Raw genomic sequence first — 22,111 nt, 5'->3', positions numbered from 1 at the left:
CGTCAAGCTTCTATCTGTACCTGTCATGTGATTTGTCTGAGTACTGAGTATACAAACTAGGGAGAAATGAAAGTCTCTTACAAATTTATGTTCCCAAGATCAGAAGGAATATCCTTTTTCTCAAAAAAAAACGAACACCACCACAAATGAGATATATTCAGAGATCTTTGGCACTCAGACAAGAAACAGCGATCGTGGTCAGTGGGATACAGAGCGAGTGCAGAGTGATCTTGCTTTGTTCATTCATAGCAACAGAGGCAGAGCACTGCCCTTCACCACGGTGGGTGGCCACACTGCTACAGAAAGCTCAACTATGCCAAGAGATCAGGAATTACTTTAATACTTTTAATATATAAAAATTTTAAATGGCAACACAACCATAAAGTTGGTACATCACAGAAACAAAGGTCTTCGCAGGCAACACTGATTGGAAATAGCAAAAACACTTGGTTGGTGAAAAAAATGAAACTAAATTATATACAATTGTAGCTAAAGGTGATACTGAAAAAGTCTTATTTACTGTGACTCAAGTTTTAACTTGCCATTATCTATTGCTTATTTAGTCAGGGTTGTAAATAATACTTATATAGAGACATAGAGATGTGTAAAAATGAAACATTGTGAAAAAAATACAATTTTTCAATTTCATATGAAACTCAAAGTATAAGTTTTGTCCAATATGGAATGTACCTACACTTGTTTATATTAGGGCTCTAAAATCCATTTAAAAATTGTTGATCTTTAAAAAAGAAATGACTGACCCACCATGCAAGTCCACTGGTTATCTTGCTTGCTCAAAATGAGCGTTTTTTAGGTGAGGTCTGTTTTTTTGCCCAAGTCTACTATGATTCCTTAAGAGGCTGTACTGGCCCAGTCGTGGAGAAAGTGTCCATGAAGAGTCTGATGGCAGCATCTGGATGAGGGTGGGCAGGATACCGGGAAATAAGTAGAAGAGGGAAGGATGAGCCCACATCCTTATGAAGGATGACATTCAATTGTTAAATTTCAAGGGGTATCCAATGGCTTTTTCCAGGCACTCAACTAAAGAGCCAGCGGAAAGAAAATCCCTCTCTACTTCTACAAATTTGATATAGATGGATTTGGGAGAAACTCCAGGATCCACAATACAGTTCTGAGACAAAAACCCATTAATACCAACCCAATCTTTGCTGAAGGTTTTGGTATTTGCTTGGAAATGTAAAAACAAGCATTGCTGAAGAGTCCTGACCTCAGCAATCCCGAGGTAGCAATAGATAATTCGGGTGGGCTCGATTTCCACCTGTAATGAGGCTTGTGCTGAAAGGCTTTCCAGGTCAACCCGGCCTTCTTTTCCTGGGTCTAAAGAGCGTCGCTCCAAGTGAGGTGTGAGTGGCCTTTCAATACATTCTTCATAGCCGATGGCATAAAGGCCTGGGCTTTTTGGAATCCCTCCTGGCAATAAATATTGAACAACATTCCCACCAGTTGGTTTGGAGTGGGCAATGGGTATCCAGTCAATCTCCATGTGCAGCTCCAAGCACCTAGCTTCACTAATAGTGATCTCTAAAAATTTGTAGTAAACGTTTTTCCAATTCATTTTTTGTACTCGAGTCATAATGATCCGTCCCTCAGGCTTCTCGGAGTTGAAGTACTCCCGAAGGCGCTTGCCAAGGGGCACCTGGGAGCTGATCTCAGCATAATGGTACCGGATATCCTCTTTCCAACGGGTATTATAACCAATTCCAAAAATGGCCAGTTTATTAGAAAGATGAAGTCTTGAAAAGTCTGTCCAGCTCTGAAACAGTTCCCATTTCAACTGTACTGATTCCAAAATTTGTACAATATTCTGCATAATGTCTCGCTTCCTAAAAAGAAAAGTAACAGTCAAATTCCTCCGGTGTCTAGAACAGTGCTATCCAACAGAACTTTCTGTGATGATAAAAATGTTTTTCACCTGGCTGTCTGATATAATAGCCATTTTACCCTAAATCCAAGAACACCCCCTACAGAGTTCCTAGGAATTTATTTTTCCATTACTTATATATTTTTCCCCCTAAAACCAAGGGTTCAAGCCCCAGTACTGGCAACACACACACACACACACACACACACACACACACACACACACACACACACACACACACACACACACACACACACACACACACACACACACACACACACACACACACACACGTTCAAGACAATGAATTGATATTATTCTAGAAAACTTTCTGTCAAGACACTATAAAGTTTATTTTGATTTTGATAAGATAAAAAATGCATGAGATTCTCGTTGCACAGGTCACTCATGATTTGTAAACTGACATTTGTGCAATTTATATAAATATATAAGCATTTATAAGTTTCTCGAGTATGGCAAAATTTTAACACTGTAAGATTGGTTTGCTAGATAAACAAATATAGTCTCTCAATTAGAGGCCTTAGATTCAAAAGCACTCAACAAGTGCACTCACAATCAAACAGGCAAGAAAAATTTGCTAACAGATTCTTTCAAGGAGGTTTCAGACTTTTGTAATAAATTCTTGTAACTTCAGGGAAACAGCTTCGGGAATTTTGGGGGGAAGCTTTACTCTTATAGTCTGTACTATCTAGTCTGCCCTGTTATTCTCCCAGACTTGCTCTGTAAGAAGACAAAGAGCTAACATTTTGTCATCAGCTGCTTCTTGGGGCCTACGCCTGCCCTGGATTTACCCTCTACCTATTAGTTTGTCTTGGAAGCTCCTCAAGTGTCCAAGAGTGGCCATCTAGACGAAATCACTGTGTTCCAAGGGAACTAGTCCTCTCCTCGGGAGCCATGAAAGCACTCAGTCACTTATGCTGGTCAATGCCTTAAAGGAAAACTTTCATAGCCACGTTTCCTTGTCCTGTTCTGAAGTCATAGCCCTACAGCAGGAATGCAATAATCAGATACCAATAGTGACAGTTCTGAAGAAACTACTGCACTGGGGAATAAATGACCTCTCAGGAAGCTATTTAGAAAATCTTCTTCCTGAGATGAAACCTAGAAAAGGGGCAGCACAAACTAGATAGTTCTCTAGAGCCTGTTTCCTGGCCTGCTAAGCGAGCTGGAAGCCAATCTGAGCTCAAGGGACATATAAGAGTCCCAAAGTAAGGGAGCACCAAGACTGCCTACTATACTTCCTGGTTTCTGCAGCTCCAGCCACCAAAAAAAAAAAAAAAAAAAAAAAAAAAGATGAATAAAAAAAAAAAAAAATAATTAAAAAATATTTTTTAAATTGGGGGAGGGGAGATAGGAAGGGATGGGAAGGGGAAATAAAGGAGGAGGCAACAATGCTTGATAAGAAATGTATTTATTACCTTGCCCATTTAATTGTAATCCCTCTGTATAGTATTTTCACAATAAAAAATTTTTAAAAAATTCAAGTGGTTTGAAACTGTTCACATCAACTCTGTGAAGTTAAAGTTATATCCACTTAGATCAGCGGAGCCCCTCTATAGGTCTCAAGTGATATAAAGGAGAAAGAGAAAGCCAGTAGCTCTTGTGGGGGGGGGGGTGGTTTGAACTCAGGACCTTACACTTGCTACACAGAAGCTCTACCACTTGAGCCATGCCTCTAACCCTTTTTGCTTTAATTTTTAGACAGGTTTAGCTCTTTCCCTGGGCTGGCCTAGACTGATTTTCCTAAATGCTTCCTTTTTATACTTGGGTGACTGGTGTGCACATCATCACACCTAGCTTTTTCTGTTGAAATAGGAGTCTTACAAACTTCTTACCCAGGCTGACCTTGAACTGCAATCCTCCCAAGTCTTTGCTTCCTGAGCAGTTAGATTACAGTGGTGAGACACTGCTCCCAGGTCTAGTAACTCCTTGGTTTTTTTGTTTTGTTTTGTTTTTTTGGTTGGTTGCGGGTCTTGAACTCTGGGGCTTGCTTGGGTGCTGTCCCTAAGTTCTTCAGCTCAAGGCTAGCACTCTACCACTTGAGCCACAGCACCACTTCCAGTTTTCTGGTGGTAAATTGAAGAGTCTCACAGACTTTCCTGCCCAGGCTGGCTTTGAACCACAAAACTCAGATCTCAGCCTCCTAAGTAGCTAGGACAGGTGTGAGCCACCAGCTCCCACCCTAATAATTCCTTTTTAAAAATAGTAATGTTTCTTTTCCTTTGGTATGCTTTGATGTCATAGTCTTAAAGTTAACTAAATTCCACAAGTAATGGCCTGAAACATAACTGATTTTTGTCATAAGCTTTCTTTTTTGAGGGTTGGAGAAATGACTACAATTTTGGGAAATAATTTCTAATCCTTGAATGCTTACGTCTTCTCAAACATGGGATCAAGTAACATAGGGGATTTTTTAATTCCAAAGAGATATTTTGAAAAGGAAAACAGTTGCCGGTAAAAGGGTGATAGTAGTAGTAGTGATTTGCAGAATTAAAACTTCTGGAGCTGGGAATGTGGCTTAGTGGTAGAGTGCTTACTTAGCATGCATGAAGTCCTGGGTTCAATCCTCACTTCCACATAAACAGAAAAGGCTGGGCATGGCGCTGTGGCGCCTTGAGCAAAAAAAGCTCAGGGACAGAGCCCAGGCCCTGAGTTCAAGCCCCAGGACTGGCAAAAAAAAAAAGAAAAAACAAAACCCTACTTCTGTGCCCCTGAGGTACTGCTTGTTATCTAGCACAGTCTTTTTCAACTTGCCTCCTTTTTTTTTTTCTCCTCTCTCTCAGATATCAAGATCACATGCATGGAATGAAACATACAAGAACAAGTGGGTGCTAAGAATGCTGCAAGATTACCAGTTGGAAAATGGAGATCCCCACTTGTGTCTAACTAACGTGTAATATATTCTCATTAATACATTTCAACAGAAACTAACTTGCCTATTGAGAACAACTGTAAGCCTAACCAAAAAATGTTTAAATCTTAGAGGGAACAAAACAATTTTGTCCCATATCTGGACTTTTCACTCCTTCCTCCAGGAGCTACTTTCTTTTCCAAATGAGGAAATAGGTCATCTAAGTTCTTACTTTTTAAAAATATATATATCATTGCAAAGATACTGTACAGAGGGGTTACAGTTACATGAGTAAGGTAATGAGTACATTTCCTATCGAGCATTGTTTTTTGTTTTGTTTTGTTTTCTGTTTTTTTGGGTCCGGTCGTGGGGCCTGAACTCTGGGCCTGGGCGCTGTCCCTCAGCTCTTCAGCTCAAGGCTAGCACTCTACCACTTGAGCCACAGCACCACTTCTGGCTTTTTTCTTTTTCCTTATGTGGTGCTGAGGAATAGAACCCAGGGCCTCAGGCATGCAAGGCAAGCGCTCTACCACTGAGCCACCTTCCCAGCCCTCCTATAGAGCTCTCCTTTGTTTTTCCCTACCATCCCTTCCCTCCCTACCTCCCCAACTCCTCCCTCCTGACCTCCCTCCCCTAGGTTGTAAGTTCATTTTCAACATAGTGTCTTGTACATCTCATTGTTACATAAGTTCTTACTTTTTGATTTCCAAGTTTTAAGACTGTAAGGAATTTATATATTTATGTGGCTTTCTTATCATTTCACCTACTCCCAAATATGCTTAAGTCTCTGTGACTCATCTTTTTATCTTATTTAAAGATCAAATTTAACTACTAAAATATAGGTAAACACCATCTACACTATTTTCATCTATTATTTCTTTTTTTTTTTTGTCTTTTCTTTTTTGGTACTGGGGATCGAACCCAGGACGTTGCACTTGCTAGGCAAGCGCTTTGCCACTGAGCTACATCCCAGCCCCTATTATTTCTTTTTTGCACTTTGTAAAATTCTCACCATTTCAGGTTCCTGCTGGAAATTTTAAACTAATGGAAGGAGGTACAGCTGAACTTTAATGTCTAGCTACCCACCGATTCTCCCAATGCCAATAAACTTAGGCAGACCCACGTCATGCAAAGGTGAAGCATTTACTTACTGTGCTTCTTCAGAAGACTCTTGTTTTATTTTTAGTGTTCTTTTTGTGACAGGTATTTCATCTGAAAAGCAAACAATTGAAACAGATTATATTTTCCTAAGTGATGGCAAACATTTATGTAGATAAGCAGCTATATTTACTGCACATTCCATACTTTGCAATACTAGGCCTGAATTCTGGTGTCCAACATTGTCCAATGCTAGTTTTATAAATATAACTCTTATATAATGAGATGCATACATTTGTATGCAAGATCAGAAACCAGCTCCACAAGTATAAAATTCTTCAAGGTCATCAGGGGATTTCTGGCTGGGAGCTTAAAGCTTAATTTCACTGCAGACATGATTTTAAAGGAACAAAAATGAAATAATTCTGTTCTACTTAGATTTTCTGTGTAGGTTTAACAGAACAATTATACCCCACATATCAGGATCAGCATATTTTGCCTCCCCCTCCATGCTGCCAAAGGTTTGGGTGACTTAACTCTGTAGGGTAAAATCAAGGTTGTAGAATAACAACGTAATGTAGACCTTATTGCTATTGTGAAATTAAAAAGTAGTGATCATTTTGGTAAGTCCTTCATATTTTTCTAATCCTTAACTCTTACAAGTCTTGCAGTTTTATAGCCTCTTTCTTCCAATATTTGAGACTATTTAAAAACCATATTTGTAAGAGACTTATTATCAGTTGATCGTTTATCCTTTTAATTAGCATTTATCTACCATCAGGAAGTCTGTGAAAACAGAGCCTGTAGACTTGCACCTTATGGAAGGGAAACAATTCTATATATGACCAATCTACATATACTTCTTTAGGGGTTGTCTGAGTACCTCACTGAAGAGGAAGAATATTTACTTTAAAGTAAACACTCATTATACACCTGGTTATTTAGTATATAATATTGCAGCAGAAACTGGATCAGTACTTCCAAATGATCAAAATAAGAATTGGAGTACTTAATGCAAAAAGAAACTAGCAAACAAGAACCTTAATCGTGTCACACAAACTGAGACCTGATGACAGGGAATTTCATTTTCCAATTTGAGCATATTCACTGTATATAAATCATCACAGTATTCAGTCATGTGGAAACCCTTAGAAGTATGGTAGAGTGTGATCACTGACACCGACTACCTATCAACTCTTCTCATTATAAACCAAGACTTCATCTCATTTCCTGTTCAGATTAAAGTCTGAGAGGGGCTGTTTTCCAAATCACAGATGGAATGAATGGAAAGATTCACTTATGGTAGTTGGGCCAAGAGTCAATATTACTTTCAGGGTATTTAGAATTGTGTAGGATTCTACCTGTCACTGAACCTTCTTGACTAAGAATTAATTCTTCTGCTTTATCTCCCCCCGCCACCCCCAGTCCTCCTGGGGCTTAAACTCAAGGCTGGGGCGCTGTCCCTGAACCTCTCTGTGCTCAAAGCTAGCATTCTACCACTTGAGCCACGATGCCACTTGCAGCTTTTTCTGAGTAGTTTATTGGAGATAAGAGTCCTACAGGTTTTTCTGCATGGGTGGCTTCGCACTGTGATCCTCAGACCTCAACCTCCTAAGTAGCTAGGATTACAGCTGGGAGCCACTGGCGCCTGGCAATTCTGCTTTTAAGAAGATGGTCTCCAAATCTTCAAGTACTAGCTGGCAGTCTGAGGCTATACCAAAGATACTCATACTGTCCTAAACAGACTGGTGATCCTTGTGTGGACAGGGGAAGGAGTACCAGAAGACATCATCAGATAGAACATGCCAGGACACATACCAAGCAAGCAAACACACACACAATGTCTTATCTACTGATGTTCTTACCCAATTCCTGATCTGTTGGATAGCCATGGAGATCCTGACTGTGGTTTCCCCAGTCCTCCTGTGAATAGTCCTCCATAGTGCTGCCATCTGACTCCAGCTCCTGGTACAAGCCACTACTGTTAATAAGTACAGGCTGGCAGGGCTGAGCATCCCATCCTCCCTGACCAAACACCTGTTCCAACTGTTCAAATGTGTAACTGCTCTTTCTTTTCCCAACACCATGTTCTTTCACCCGACTGTAACACCTGCGAAGGGTCTAAGACACAAAGTCTTTTGTTATTCTTTAAAGCTGTACTTCCTCTTCCAGGTAAGGACCACAGATATTAATTACTATTAGACAGACACAGACAGACAAACATAGACACATTGTTACAAGAATGCTAGATTTCAAATTCATTATTACATTAGAAAAAAAAAACTAATTTAGCATTTACTCAAACATGTTATCAAACAATTACTTTGCAATTTATTATCAATTAAACAACAAGAAACATTACAACATTATTGCATGTACCCATACATATAATTTATACTCCCTCCCCCACTTAAAAAGAATAAAGAGGGGGAAAAAACAAGAAATACCAGCCAGCCAATAGGATGCACACCTGCCACAGAAAAGAGAGAGCTGCTATGTGCCCAGAATTTGGAAAAAGCGAGGCAAGGAGGACAGAAAGAAGAATTTCCCAAAGTAAAGAATACCTTCCATACCCTTGATTCCAAGAAGAAATACAGGGCAAAAACAATTTCCTACATAAATTAGCTAGTAAAACATATTACTTCTATAGTCTGTATTCCTTACTAACTCTACTAAAATTTAAAACTGAAGTCAAAGCCATATTGGTATCCCAGTCTCAGACCCTGTTAAGAAGCAACACACTAATACCTGCAGACAATTCACTAATCTCCCAACTCAAAATGGTAGCTAAAAGCATCAAAGCCAGTAGAACAGTTTCTTTTCCGGGGGGGAGGAGAAGATGGGGAATTATTTGACTTTTTTCTGCCACATAACACACAACAAATAAATGTCATTATATAAGTCTATAGACAAAACCTGGAACACTTCATTATCTTGTCCAACCCTTCCATTTTGTCATTATTTTTAATGGATATTTCTGATGATTAGCTCAGTTTCCTGAGTTTAACAGTACATCTTATGCTACTGTATGTATTTCAAAAAACGAAACAAGAACTTAGCCCCAGCTTCAAAATTAAGCCACATTCAGCCTCGATTCCTTCTCTGACTCTGCCTTTTCTGCTCCTTCTCATCTCTTTGCTGGATTTCACTCTGCTTTTTCACTCTTTTCAAAGACAACAGTCCTTTTCCTTGGTGGGCTCCCAAATACTTTCTAACTCAACAGTACAAAACCAGGTCACCTCTGACTTAATTCATAGGCATTACTAAGACTATAAAATTCTCCTAAAAGTGAGATTACATTCCAAAACCGATATTGTACCTACGCTCACCAAACTAAAATAACTCCTGATAATTTTTATAGAACTTCTGTGCAAATATAGTCTCTTTAAATACAGTGGACAACTGACAAGATACTTTAAAAATATGTTCCTTGAGGCCAGAAATCCAGACAAGCAAAAGGAATAATAAAAGGATAATATACATAAAGAGCATCTTCAGACATAATTAGAGCCGCCCGCCCTTAGCCAGCCAGCCTACCCCTGCATAAGCACCTGTCCCATTTTCCCTTTCTTGACGTCTTTTCTGGTGCCTCAAATGATGTCTTAGAGAACTGAGGTTTCCAAAAATACACTCTCTTTTTCTTAAAAACATTTCTTTCTTTGCATAAAGGACAGTCACAACCATGCAAGACAAAGCTATAGAAAACAAACTAGAAACACGAACTTTGGAAGTATGTGTCATAGCCAAATCTTCAAATGGAAGGAGACAAATAATGCAGCAGATCTGACTTTCTACATATGCCCCTTTCCCAGCACCCTCTGCCCTCCTCAGAGGGATTGGAATTTCAATTGCAAACATCCCCTGCCAATTTATTTTTATCTCATCATGTCTAGTTTTCTGCCTCCAAGAGCACCCCAACCACTCTTTCCAACTCTCCAAGGACCATATATGGAGAGTCCCAACCCTGTCCCTTTCGCCCTTCCAAAGCTATAAATGGAGAAGGAAACCATGCTCTGCTCATTACTTAGTGGCTGCCTGGAGAAAAGCAATCAGTACACAAAAGAACCCATTCAGCTGTCACTGAGGGTTATTTCAGAGGTCAAGGAGTAAACTAATGGTCTTTGGAAGAAAGGTATCACTTTTATTAGCAAGTAACACAGGCACAAGCAAAGCCATCAATTTTTGATAATATATACACTAGGAAACAACAGGAAAGGAAATTCACTCTACTTAATACCACCAAATTGAGCCCAAAATTTCACTTGGCTTATATAATTGACTTAAACAAACTTACTGACTATAAGTCGAACAGAGCATTTATCTATAAATAATACAATTAGCCATATCTAATGATTATAGTTAGGTAAGAATCAGGTGATATATCTTATATTTCACTAGAAATGACTAACAGATCTTGCCACTTCTTACTTATAATGTACTTTTGTAATACACTTTTATAGTGCAATATGCTGATATGTAAAATATCTACCAGATGCCTGAAGGAAAGATGTTTTCAGTAACTTGTAAATTTGAGAGTAATCTGGTCTACTGCTACATTAAAATGATTTCCAAATTGATTTTACTGTCTCAAGATACAAATGAATACATGTAAAAGACTGCAAATCCAATATTTGTATAAAGACTGCAAATGCAAAGAGAAGATGTTTAAATGGAACATATCAACTAAGAGAGAACAAAACAACAACCAAACACCCCTCAAACATTACTTGTCTGCCATCATAAGAAACACTGGGATTCAGTTAAACTTTAGAACTTCAAAATGAATAAACAGGGCATATGGAGACTTTCCAACTCTTACCACCCATGGTAAATCAGAAAAGGTTACACATTCCACATTTTAAATGATTAACCAAAGCATGTAATTTTAAGAGTGGGTGTCTGTGTCAACAGTCATAAATAAACTAACTTAAAACTCCACTCTAAAGCTGAAATTACAATAATGCTCCAGAATCTAGGAAAAACAAGGTCACATCTATTCCAGAGAGCTACCAATTCCAACAAGAGCCTCAAATTAGGTCCTGTTCAACACTGTTCCCTCTCCCTTTACCTTCATTTATCTTGGAAATTATAGGAACTTAAACTCTACTTGTTTTCTCAAAGTTAAGATCTCAAGGGGAAAGAATTTGCTTAAAATTATTAAAGACTATACTTTTGAAATTAAAAGGTATTGGTAGAAATTTCCTCCAATAAACTGATACTGTCTTCTTGTCTCTTCCCTGGAGGAAGAGCTGTAAGAAAATCCATCTTGAATGAAGCCACAGGAAGAGCGACCAGAAGTCAAGAAAATCTCAATAGAAACTCAAGAATAAGTAACAACTACATCAATGGGTCAAACCAGAGAATTTTCTGGGTATTTGAGTTGGAAGAAACACCAGATAAATCCTTACTAAATCCACCCTATCAAGCGTTTAATGACTTCAAAAAGAAAAGAAAGAGATGATGTTCCACTACCAGAATAAGGAGAAAAATAAGATGGCTGACAACCAACAATTTATAAAGCAGTGAAAGTTTGCCAAAGTTTAAGATTAGAGTAAAAGGAAATGAAAGAATAAAAGGATGACATTCATTGTGGATGAATGTATGGGAGGATCTATGGGGGAGGAGGGTAGGTAAACAAAGGCAGGAGTTTTAGATTGGCAGGATTGGGGGTTTAACGGCAGCAATGCAGAGAAAGACCCAGGGTTACAGTACACGTAACATTAAATACAGTGCACAATGCAGCTATCTTGCCAAAGTAAGTAAATCCAGTATTGGGTTGTATAAGCAGAGGAATCACATGTAAGCTATGGAGGTGGCTCTTCCTCTCTATTCAGCACCGGTGAGGCCACAGCTGGAGCACAGCATTCAGTTCTGGGCATCGAACCAGCTACAAGAGAGGGAAATTGCAGAGTTCAGAAAAGGGCAAATAAAATAATGAAAGGTTTGGAAAATAAGGTTGATAAGCAGGGCCAGTGGTTTCATCAAAGCCCTTCCTGACATTACTAAGCTACTTTTGAGGTGAAATCAGGATTACTTTAGCTTCAGTGTCTTCCAGGAAATAGGAAGAATTAAGTTCTTCTCTGTATGGGAATGTAGAAAAGAACTAAACAAATCATTTTTTTTTAAAAAGCATAGGCCAACCAATTATATTACTGGTTCTAAAATTTTCTCTAAATTTTTCCATTTATACAATCATAAAATAACCACATGACAAAACCACCGTTCTAACAGAAATGACTGTCAGTGGGACAGAGCATATAATAAGGAAAAGCTACACAAATGTGCTATTTAGAAAACAGTGCCTTGATCAGTCTGAGATGTCAGATGAAAAAGTGGATTTTCAGGAGGACAGCTTAGTTGTAATAGCAGGAGACAATGTTATAAGAAAAACCAGCAGTGAAACAGATTTAAGTGTAGTTGTCAAATTGGCCATACTAGAAGCAAATTGCATTATTTACCTTAACCCTCTGCCAACTAATCATGTTAAATCTGTAATTCTTTTCACCCTAATCATTAGAGATAACACTTACAAACAAAGCCTTTTTTTAAAAAAAAAATCACATATTATTCTCTACAGAGGGAGATTACACTGGGGATGAATTTCCAGTGGCTAATTTTTTTTTATAAAAATGTTTAAAATAATAGCTCAGAGTAGGCAGATGGGTATTTTGAAGCAACAAACATCTTCATGAATTTTTTTTTCCTTTAAACTAAGGTTACTACCATCGTAGCTACTGCTATTCACTGTTAGTTAATTGAAGCAACAACAATATCGAGTATTTTAGCATCTTTAAGAAAGACAGAGTCTTTGCTTAGCTGTATGTTGGTACAATGAGTAGGAAAAAATAACCTTAAATAGCAGAAATTAATCAATTAACACATTCTATGCACATTAAGAGAGATGTTAAAATAAAAGTATAAATTTCTAGTCGTATCTTTTGATATGGAGTTGTAACTTAAAAAGTCACCTAAAGAAAACCATCTGGGGTTGGCAGAACTCTTATTATCTAGTTGATTAGGTTTTCTTGTACAATGATATTTGAAACAGACTTGCCAATTATCTAAATCCTTTTAAACCAACAAAACCAAAGCTGGGCACCAGTTATTCATGCCTGCAATCCTAGCTATACTCAGGAGTACATCGACTCAATGAGGAGGCCATTATATTATGTAGCTTCATCTTCTGTGAATGAACGTAATATTATGAGTCAGAAACCCTAAAATAAGATACACTTAATTTGCTACAGGCTTTATAAGATATTCTAAAGATTGGCGCAACCAGTTTACATACAATTAACTAGTTTGCTCAGCATCCTACTCATTTTGATAAAGCACATCAATATTTTTCTTAAAGGATAAATTAGCCAAAGTCCTCTCTTTATTTCCTTTCTCTCCCTTCCTTCCTTCTTTCTTTTTTAAGAGACAGGTCTTGCTACATTGTCCAGGATGTCCCCAAACTCTGGAGATGGAGATATTCTCCGAAGTCAATCTCTCAAGCAGGTAGTACTATAGGTGTGAACAACCACATCTAGCTTTCCCGTTTCATGAGGAAATGATTTCTATCAGTAAAGGTAGGAATGCTCTTTACTCTTCACAAAAATATAGCAGTTTTTCCACGTGTTAGGCAAAAAAAATCGTTTTTGTGAAAGGGTAATTAAGCAATATTTTAAAATTCATACCTTATGGTGGTTACCTCTTCCAAGTAGCAATACGTTATCACCCATTGTCTGATTTATCGATATAGAGGTCAGAGAAGTTACTCAAGGTAACAACTTAAAACAAGAAAATCCACATATCCCAAAAATAAGAACAGGAAAATAACTCCTGACTAACTACTTTGTAAGTTCCCATGACTAAATTCTCACGTCCTACAATTTCAACACTACTTGATGACTCGAGTGTCTTAGGAATAGAAATGGCTACTCACCCAAGTCACAGACTGAACTATTACTCCACTCAACTTCCATCATAGTTACCTATATCTTCATTACTAAGAATGGGTCTCAAATTTGTCATTAAATCATATGACTTCCCTGTAGCTCCTGATACCCTTCATCCCCTGTCCATATCACTACTCTTGCCAAATGTCTCTTCAGAAAACTTCCTGTAATGATGTATAAGGTTCTACAGGAGGTGGAGGCTCTAACTGCAAACCAGGCTCCAAAGAAGTTTTCAATGGAAACGAACATTAAAGATCATCTAGTCCAAAATCCTTGCTTAACAAACGAGGAACCGATGTTACCTAAAAAAGTATTCTACTAGATTCGTCACATGACAATGATTTAATATATACTTACTAAATAAATAAAAAAAACTAATTTTAAGGCAAGGCAATCAAATTTTTCTTTGCAAAGGCATCAAAGAAATTCATTATTTAGCTACAACAGATTAGCTTTATAAAAAAGTACAAAACAGACAGGGCTTCTGGTATCTTCTAAAAAATGCAAGAGTTAAAAAAAAAGGTAGAAAATGTAAATACAGGTATAACTAGCAAAGCAAATTGTTTTTTAACAAGGGAGAAAGGGGACAAATACATGCCAAAGGAAACTCTGAAATCAGCCCTATCCCAATTTTATTTCTTACGCCTTACAAACAAAACAAATAAATAAAATGTTCAAGAATAAAATCAAGAAAGGAAAAGACTCAATTATTTTCTGGACTTAAATAGGGACAAACAGAATGACTATCAGAAAGAGCTCTACCTGCCTGGAAGTTCAGTCTTGTGGGAAACTTTCCAAGACTGACTCCTGTCAGCTTGCACTTCACTCATAAACAAGCTATGAAGATTCACTCTGTTTATAACTAGTCAGGACTATCTTCATAAGTTAAGATTCTAGCATAGTATATGTAATTCAGGAAATTTTTGTTCTCAGTGAATAATGAATATCAAGTCCTAGGCTGCTTCATGCTACCTGCTGAAGGTCTTGCTCATTATTCACATTACAAAGAGAAAAAAGCCACCAAGGAGGGCAATATTGACAGAAATAAACTCTGCTCATGAACAAAATTCATGTGACCATACAGCCTTTAGCTCTATACTTTTATGCTGCACATGGATACTCACAGAATTACCTGAAGTTGTAAAAACACTCTAAGACTCACATCTAGGCCACATGTTTATGTGCAGGAGCTTCTTTGGGATGCAAGAATCCTTCTAGACATAGAGTCCTAAGGGCTCACATGCTACCTGCTGTATAATGAGGCACCTGGGCCTTCCCTATTTAGAACAAGACAGGTTAAATAAAAAATTAGTGCATACTTAACACTTATTCTAGGGAAAAAACAGCAATAGGTAATTATAGTACCAAAGACAGGCAGATAACATTTGTCAAGAACCTTCTCCTCACCTGAAACAGGGCCAAAACCAGCTTGGTAAAGAACTGACTTGCCTTACAGGTGATTTTATTTCTTTTTTAAATTTATCATAATTATCTTTAAGTAGTTGTACAAAAGGGCTTTAATTCACCATATCACTATGAGTACAATGCATCCTGACCTATTTCATCAATCTCTAAAGTTGCTATGTATGTTAGCACCTTTTTCTCAAAACTTCACACCCTGGGGCACTAACTCCAAATGTTAGTCAGATAACATTAAAAAGTTTTTAACTTTTTAGTACACGGATACCTAAAAATACCATCAAGATAATTAGTTAAACAGACTAAAAGATTTCCAGCCTAACAGGAAAACTAATCCTTTCTAAAAGTCTCCATACAACTTTCATCATGAACTAATTGTTCCACAGATAACCAAGTATAAAAATGAAAGTTGAACTGCCCCTAATATGTACACTGTATATGCAAGCACAGCTTTGTACTGCTTGCCAAATACAAGGTGACTTTCTATCAATAGACTACTGCTTAAAAAGGAAACTGAAGCCAGGTACCAGTAACAAGCCTATAATCCCAGCTACTCAAAGAGGCTGAGATCTTAAAAATCATGGTTTGATATCAGCTGGGGTAGCAAAGTCCCCAAGACTCGTACCTCCAATTAAACACCAAACAGCCCAAAGCAGAGCTGTGCCGCAAGTGATAGGCCAGCCTTGAGCAAAAAAGCCCAGGGACAATGTCTATGCCCTAATTTGCCCCCCCCAAAAAAAAGAAATTGCTCAGAGCAGATTTACTCCCTTGAAATGGCAGGCTGCTTTATTTCTTCACAAACTGACCATATGATTATCTTAATTTTGTAGTTCAAGCCCCATAGTACTTAAAAATAAAAACAAACTAAAAATCAAACCTTTTGCTTATGTGGTTCATTAAATCGTGATAAAATAAACTATTTCCTGAGTACTCTCAGTGTGCTGAGGTCTGAGTTATGCAGTCTACCTTTATCACTCCTTTTCCTTACAATGGTAAAACATCACAGGAAACAAACTTGGACAGTGTGTGTAGGGTTTTTTTTACCCCCAGGTGGCTCTTAGGAACCACATTTGAAACTGAGACACAGGGCTGAACAAAGGAAAGAACTGATATAGGACATTTTTGTGAACAGGGGCCTAATCCAAAAGTGAGGAATAGGGCTTAAGTGCCCCTTCAGAAGCTGTCCTAAACTGAGACAAGCCTCCTAAACTGAGGCTTGACTTTTGTATTTCATCACTGACAGTCAAGACCAGAAACTGGGCCTCATATTGAACAAGGAAAACTCCTGGGAGGAATCTGACCAGAAACCATCAGCAGTCAGTGCTGCAGGCAGCTGTGGGTACTAGTGTCTGTCCCAAGAAGGGATCTGGGTAGCACATCACATATACATGGAGAGATAAATGATGCACTACTGTCGTACAGATCAGAAACTAAGACTGAAAGGCAAGAGCACTTTAGTACTAAATTCACTTATTGTAAGTTCATTTTAGTGTAAATTTATCTTAGATTTTAAAACAAGGATCTAGTATGCTTTTCTTCAGAAGACATTGCATTTACCTATCATAGCTGCTTTAAAGTTCAGTTATTTTAGTAAGTAACTAAAGATATTTACCTGAGTTACTACTATACACCCTGTACACTCTGATTTATTTTCTAATTCTATTTTTAGCTCTCTCAATATGTAGGTAACATTTTTTGTTTATATTACAGGGTGTGCCATCACCTAACAGCTAGGACAGAATCTTAGTTAGGCAACTTTGTTATTGGGCCAAAATCATAGTATCCTTATACAAACCCAATTAGTAATGGGATAAACCATTCCAAGTGGCCTCTTGATAAAATCAAGAGACAATAAAACACAAGATGTAAAAAACAGCTCTGCCAGTGTCACATGGCTTGCTGTGTTACAGCACACATTTTTAAATAAACACTAACATACTCTATCTAACATGATCAAAAGTATGGTAAATACTTAAACCAGTAACTCATTCATCCATTCTCCTATTTTTTACATGTGCTGTATTTTCAGTGTCTGGCAGCAGAGCACGTTTGTTCATGTATCACCACAAATGTTGAGCAATGCTTTGCTGAAGGACATTAGGATGGCTATGATGCTGTGACTAGCGAACAGGAAATCATCAGTTCCATTATAATCTTGGGGGACTCACTTTTGTATATGCTTCCACTGTGGACCAAAACATCCTTATGTAGACCAAGCTTTGTATATACTACAAAACAGTCTATTTCATTTCCATCATTTATCTCTAAAACAAGTACTCAAACAATGGCAGGCAGAAAGGAATGTACACATTTCTATAGCCTCCTTTGGTAAGTCTCATACTTACCTCCTTCAACAGGCAAAAAGTCATTCCAAAGCCAGGTGTGATGGTGCACGCCTGTAATCCTGGAGGCAGAGGCAGCAGGATTGAGTTCGATGCTTGCCTGGGCTACATTACATTGCAAAACTCTGTCTCAAAACAAACAGCAAACAAACTAACTATACAAAGGTAATTCTACTTTGTAAATTTTCTTCTATAATTCTAACTTCCCTTTGCAATTATAAAATCTTAGGAAACCATTATTCTCAGTAAGAAATTAAAACATTTGTATTTTTGTTTCAACAAGATCTATGTGTGTGTATATATATACACACACACACACACACACATATACAAACACATAATGGGATCCATCTGGGTGTTTCTATATGATTTTGGTAGTATGCGTGTTTACCATCATACTGTTGCCAAAAACATTACTCCCATTTGTCAAAATTAGTAACAGGAGGCTGATGACTCACAAGGAGGCATTATAACCAGTCAAGTGGTTATTTACATGGAGTCTGGAGCGAGACTACTAGTCTAGCGCTACCACCTGCTGACTCTGTGACATTAGACAAATTAATCTCTGCACCTTAATTTATCTGTCCAGGAAGTAATTAGTGACAATACTTCTGCCAGACATGTGGTAAAGCATCTACAATCCCACCACTTGAGAGGCTGAGGCAACACAATCACAAATTTCAGGCTGGTTGGTCTGGGCTACATAAGGAGATTCCATCTCAAATAACCGAACTAAACCAAACAATCTCCCCTAATACTTCTGTTATAATTTGTTGTACGCATTTAATGAGAAAATATAAGCAGAACATTTAAAAGTTTGCCTAATTGCTTGCATGTAATAACTGTTAATTATCATTATAATAAGTTATAATGATAAAGTAACATTGTATGATGATCAAAAGGCCTTATATTTTAAATAAATGTTAGGTCAAATGAAAAAAAAAAACACTAGGAACAAAGGTGCATGGTGGGAATAGCATATTCAAAGGAATCTTAACTGTAAACCTTGTGGTTTTACAACTGACCTTTGTGCTCTGCTGACCAGGTCATCATGGTCTCACTTGCTGAGGGCAGAAATGATAGGGCAGGTAACATGGCTATGAACCCCAAGTTAGCTAATCATAATTACCTTTGTTTATGCTATCACTATAGCTGCCTCAAACATTGACTTGAAATCTTGCACAAGCATCAACAGAGCTCTAAAAGATCTTCAGTGAGAAAAATTAGACAAAAATCCTACTTAAAACAGTTCATTACAGATTTTACTTACTACAGATACCAGTAATTGCAATTCTGGCTAAGCAACTCTTTCAAACAATTAAAGATGTTTACAATACAAAGTAACTCCTTGATTTTCCAAACAATGGAACACTTTGCTGTTTAGTTGTGCAAACCTCAATGACAGCTGGATATTTATCATGTGAACTAGTAATATGAAATCATGAAAATCATTCTTAAGAAAGCTAAAACAAATCAACTTGTATTTTGTATACAAAATCAAAGTACAGAGTGCAAATTCTGTAAGGCTAATTAAGGCTTTAACTTAGTATATTATATTTGGAGTTTTTGTTCTGTGCTAAATGTTCTAAAATTTGCATTTTAAAGCTTGTTTTGTATTTTTGGTCAGACATGGGGCTTGAACTCTGGGCCTGGGTGCTGTCCCTGAGCTCTTCAGCTGCAGGCTAGCACTCTACCACTTGACCCACAGGACCACTTCTGGCTTTTTCTATTTATGTGGTACTGAAGAATAGAATCCAGGGTTTCATGCATGCAAGGCAAGCACTCTACCATTGAGCCACCTTCTCATCGCCCTTAAAGTTTGCATTTTAAATATTGTTTTCTATCATAAGCTCTTTGAACTTCAATCAGCTTTGTTCACTAATCAATATCTAAAGCAATACCTACCAATGGAAGGGGCTCATTTTTTTATGAATAAATGAGTGAATGAAAATTCCTTAAGAAGAATGAGTCACAGGAAAGTGAAATAAGACTACTCTGGGGGTACAGGTACTAGTAATGGGGGAAGAGGGGCCAACAGAGAATCAAAATGAGGATAAATATGGTCAAAGTACCTTACATACGTGTATGAGAACAGAACAAGGACACCTGATGGAATTGGTTTTGTGTGTGTACGTTTTGTTGTTGTTGGTTGTGGGGGATGAAATTGTTTTAAGAAGGCGAGAGGAGGATGAGAAAGAAAGATGAAGGGGCTGAGTTTGATCAGGGTACATTGTATATACGTATGAAAATGTCACAATGAAACCTCCCCGTGTACAACTAATACCCCCTAAAAATCTTAACTATTCTTCCTAAATCATAAGCCAGATCTTTCTAGTTATAGAAAAACATTTATAAAATTAAACATTAAAAGCAGTTTTCATAGATATAAACTTTTACTCTAGGTTTGTTTATTTCAACTACAAACATAATTGATTTATTCAGATAAAGTAATCTGAAGATAATAGAAAAATAATACTTTGTTTCAAAAGTCCAGGACACTATAACGAAACAGTCTTAGATAGGCTGACACAAGTGTGACTAAAAACACATCTAAGTAAATAACTTCTTTTTTTTGTATTAATTTATATTGAATGTAGTAGTATTTGGCAACTCAAAATACATAATGTTAATACAGCCAAGTATGTACATATAAAAATAATATGATAGCTGCTGTTTCTAAAATACCTGAGGATAAACATGGGTTTGTATTTTACTAAGGATATCCTATTAAGCGAAAAGGTAATACTCACTGGATTAGTGAGTGGTGGGGGCGGGGGGACTATTTCCATTGGCTCTAAAGGACTGTTTCAACTACAAATAGGGACAATTATATTGATTTAAATACATGTCTTTTTCCAAATACTGATATCATCCAATTAATATTTAGAAGAAAGAACTGACAGATTATAAACTCCAAATAATTTGAAACATAGGTGTTCAGATTCATTAAACATTCATTTCAAATATTGAAATTTCTACAAGAGTAAAAAGCAGGCAGAACTGAACACAGTGCATAAAGTCCATTACAAAAATAAAATAAAGATTAATTGTCACTACATTCCTAACAATCAGTGCAACTCTGAAGCACTTTATGGTATTTTTCTGTTGCTTCTTCAACTCACGAATTTAATTCCCCATTTAATTTTTTTAAACATTTCTTTTCATTGAGGGAAAGAAACATAACTTTTCATAGGTGGGGGGATAGAAAACCTAAAATTAAGAGTATAATGAACATCTGAAATCTTAGTTCTGAATTTCAGTTCTTACCTTCAGGTCATATTAAGAAAAAAGAGGAGGATGAGTGCCAGTGGCCGCTGCCTGTAATCTTAACTACTCAGGAGACTGGGATCTGGAGGATTATTATAGTTCAAGGCCAGGCTAGGCAGAAAAGTTCACCAGATTCCATCTTCGAGACACTCAGCAAAAAGCAGGGGTAGAAATGTGGCTCAAGTGGTAGAATGCCAATCTAGCAGGTGTGAGGCCCTGAGTTTAATACCACGAAGAAAGAAAGAAAAAAAAGAAGAGAAAAAGAAAAGATAGAATTTCCTCTACTTGCAGGTTGTAGTTTAAAAAAAAAAAAGATGCAGCACTTTGGGTTTTCATTCAAGTATACAAATTAAGTAATGTGAAATATCATTGATATTTGCACAACCATGGTTCAACACTATAAAAACACTTATTCATCCAAGTAGTCTCCAGAATTATTATGTCCACTATGATGTTATCCCAAAACTATCAGCTTCAACCTTTTACATGGTTCTTTCCCCCCCTCCCCTCACCCCATCCCCTTTGGAGGTACTGAAGTTTGAACTCAGCGCCTTGCTCTTGCTAGGCAGACCTCTACCACCTAAGTGCCATACCTCTAGCCCTAAAAAGTTCTTTATCATGACACCAAACCATCCTTCCTAAATTAAACCTTCACCATAGGTTTATGCACCACAGCAACTTGTTTTTCAAATAAGCTGCTGATCATTAAAATTTTTTAGATCAATTCTACTATGTAGCTGTGTCTAGTTGGGATTCTTATCTAAACATATCTTACTATAGTTTTCACTATTCTCATTATGCTATCTCTAAGCTCCATATCAGTTGCATCACCTACCTAACTGCCTTCTGACCAGTAAAATCAGCTTTAGGATCACCCTGCTAGACGGGAATGATGTGTACTCCTGAAGTCCCACAAGTTAACTTCAGCAGGAACATTATGTCAATACTAACATGACACATTAGACCTTGATCACAATGGTGGCATTGGTTCTCCAATGATTTAGCTCCTTTACTGAAAGGCAGACACTGGGAAGGTAACTGCTATATTTCTAGCATTCCTACAACAGGCACCTAAATATTTGTTGGTGAACAATGAAAACTGATGAACAATTTCAGACCTTATTTAAAGAAACCCTGCGATAAATCTGTTAGTTGAGTCTGATAAAAGGGAATTGAAGCTGGGCATCAGCCAGTGGCTCAAGCCTGTAATCCTAGCTACTCAGGAGGCTGAGATCTGAGGATCACAGTTCAAAGCCAGCCCAGGCAGGAAAGTCCGTGAGACTCTTATCTC

General features: G+C 37.5%; 1 protein-coding gene across 2 annotated transcripts in view; it reads right to left on the bottom strand.

Moving 5' to 3' along the window:
• Nucleotides 1-324: 324 nt before the first annotated feature.
• Nucleotides 325-22,111, bottom strand: part of Msantd2 (Myb/SANT-like DNA-binding domain containing 2) — a 29,877-nt gene continuing 8,090 nt past the window's right edge. The window contains exons 2-4 of one of the 2 annotated variants that reach the window (XM_013009794.1): nucleotides 7,718-7,973; nucleotides 5,906-5,966; nucleotides 325-1,844 (exon numbers count right to left, since the gene is read on the bottom strand). In XM_013009794.1, the coding sequence (XP_012865248.1) occupies nucleotides 992-1,844; nucleotides 5,906-5,966; nucleotides 7,718-7,973 (1,170 nt within the window). In that variant the 3' untranslated portion in view covers nucleotides 325-991. The remainder of the gene's footprint in view (nucleotides 1,845-5,905; nucleotides 5,967-7,717; nucleotides 7,974-22,111) is intronic. The other variant, XM_013009795.1, reaches the window with a different exon arrangement.

This window comes from Dipodomys ordii, unplaced genomic scaffold (genome assembly GCF_000151885.1).
Source record: "Dipodomys ordii isolate 6190 unplaced genomic scaffold, Dord_2.0 Scaffold10, whole genome shotgun sequence".
NCBI lineage: Eukaryota > Metazoa > Chordata > Mammalia > Rodentia > Heteromyidae > Dipodomys > Dipodomys ordii.
The sequence above is the reverse complement of the archived record's forward strand: the minus strand, read 5'-3'. Positions and strand labels throughout refer to the sequence as shown.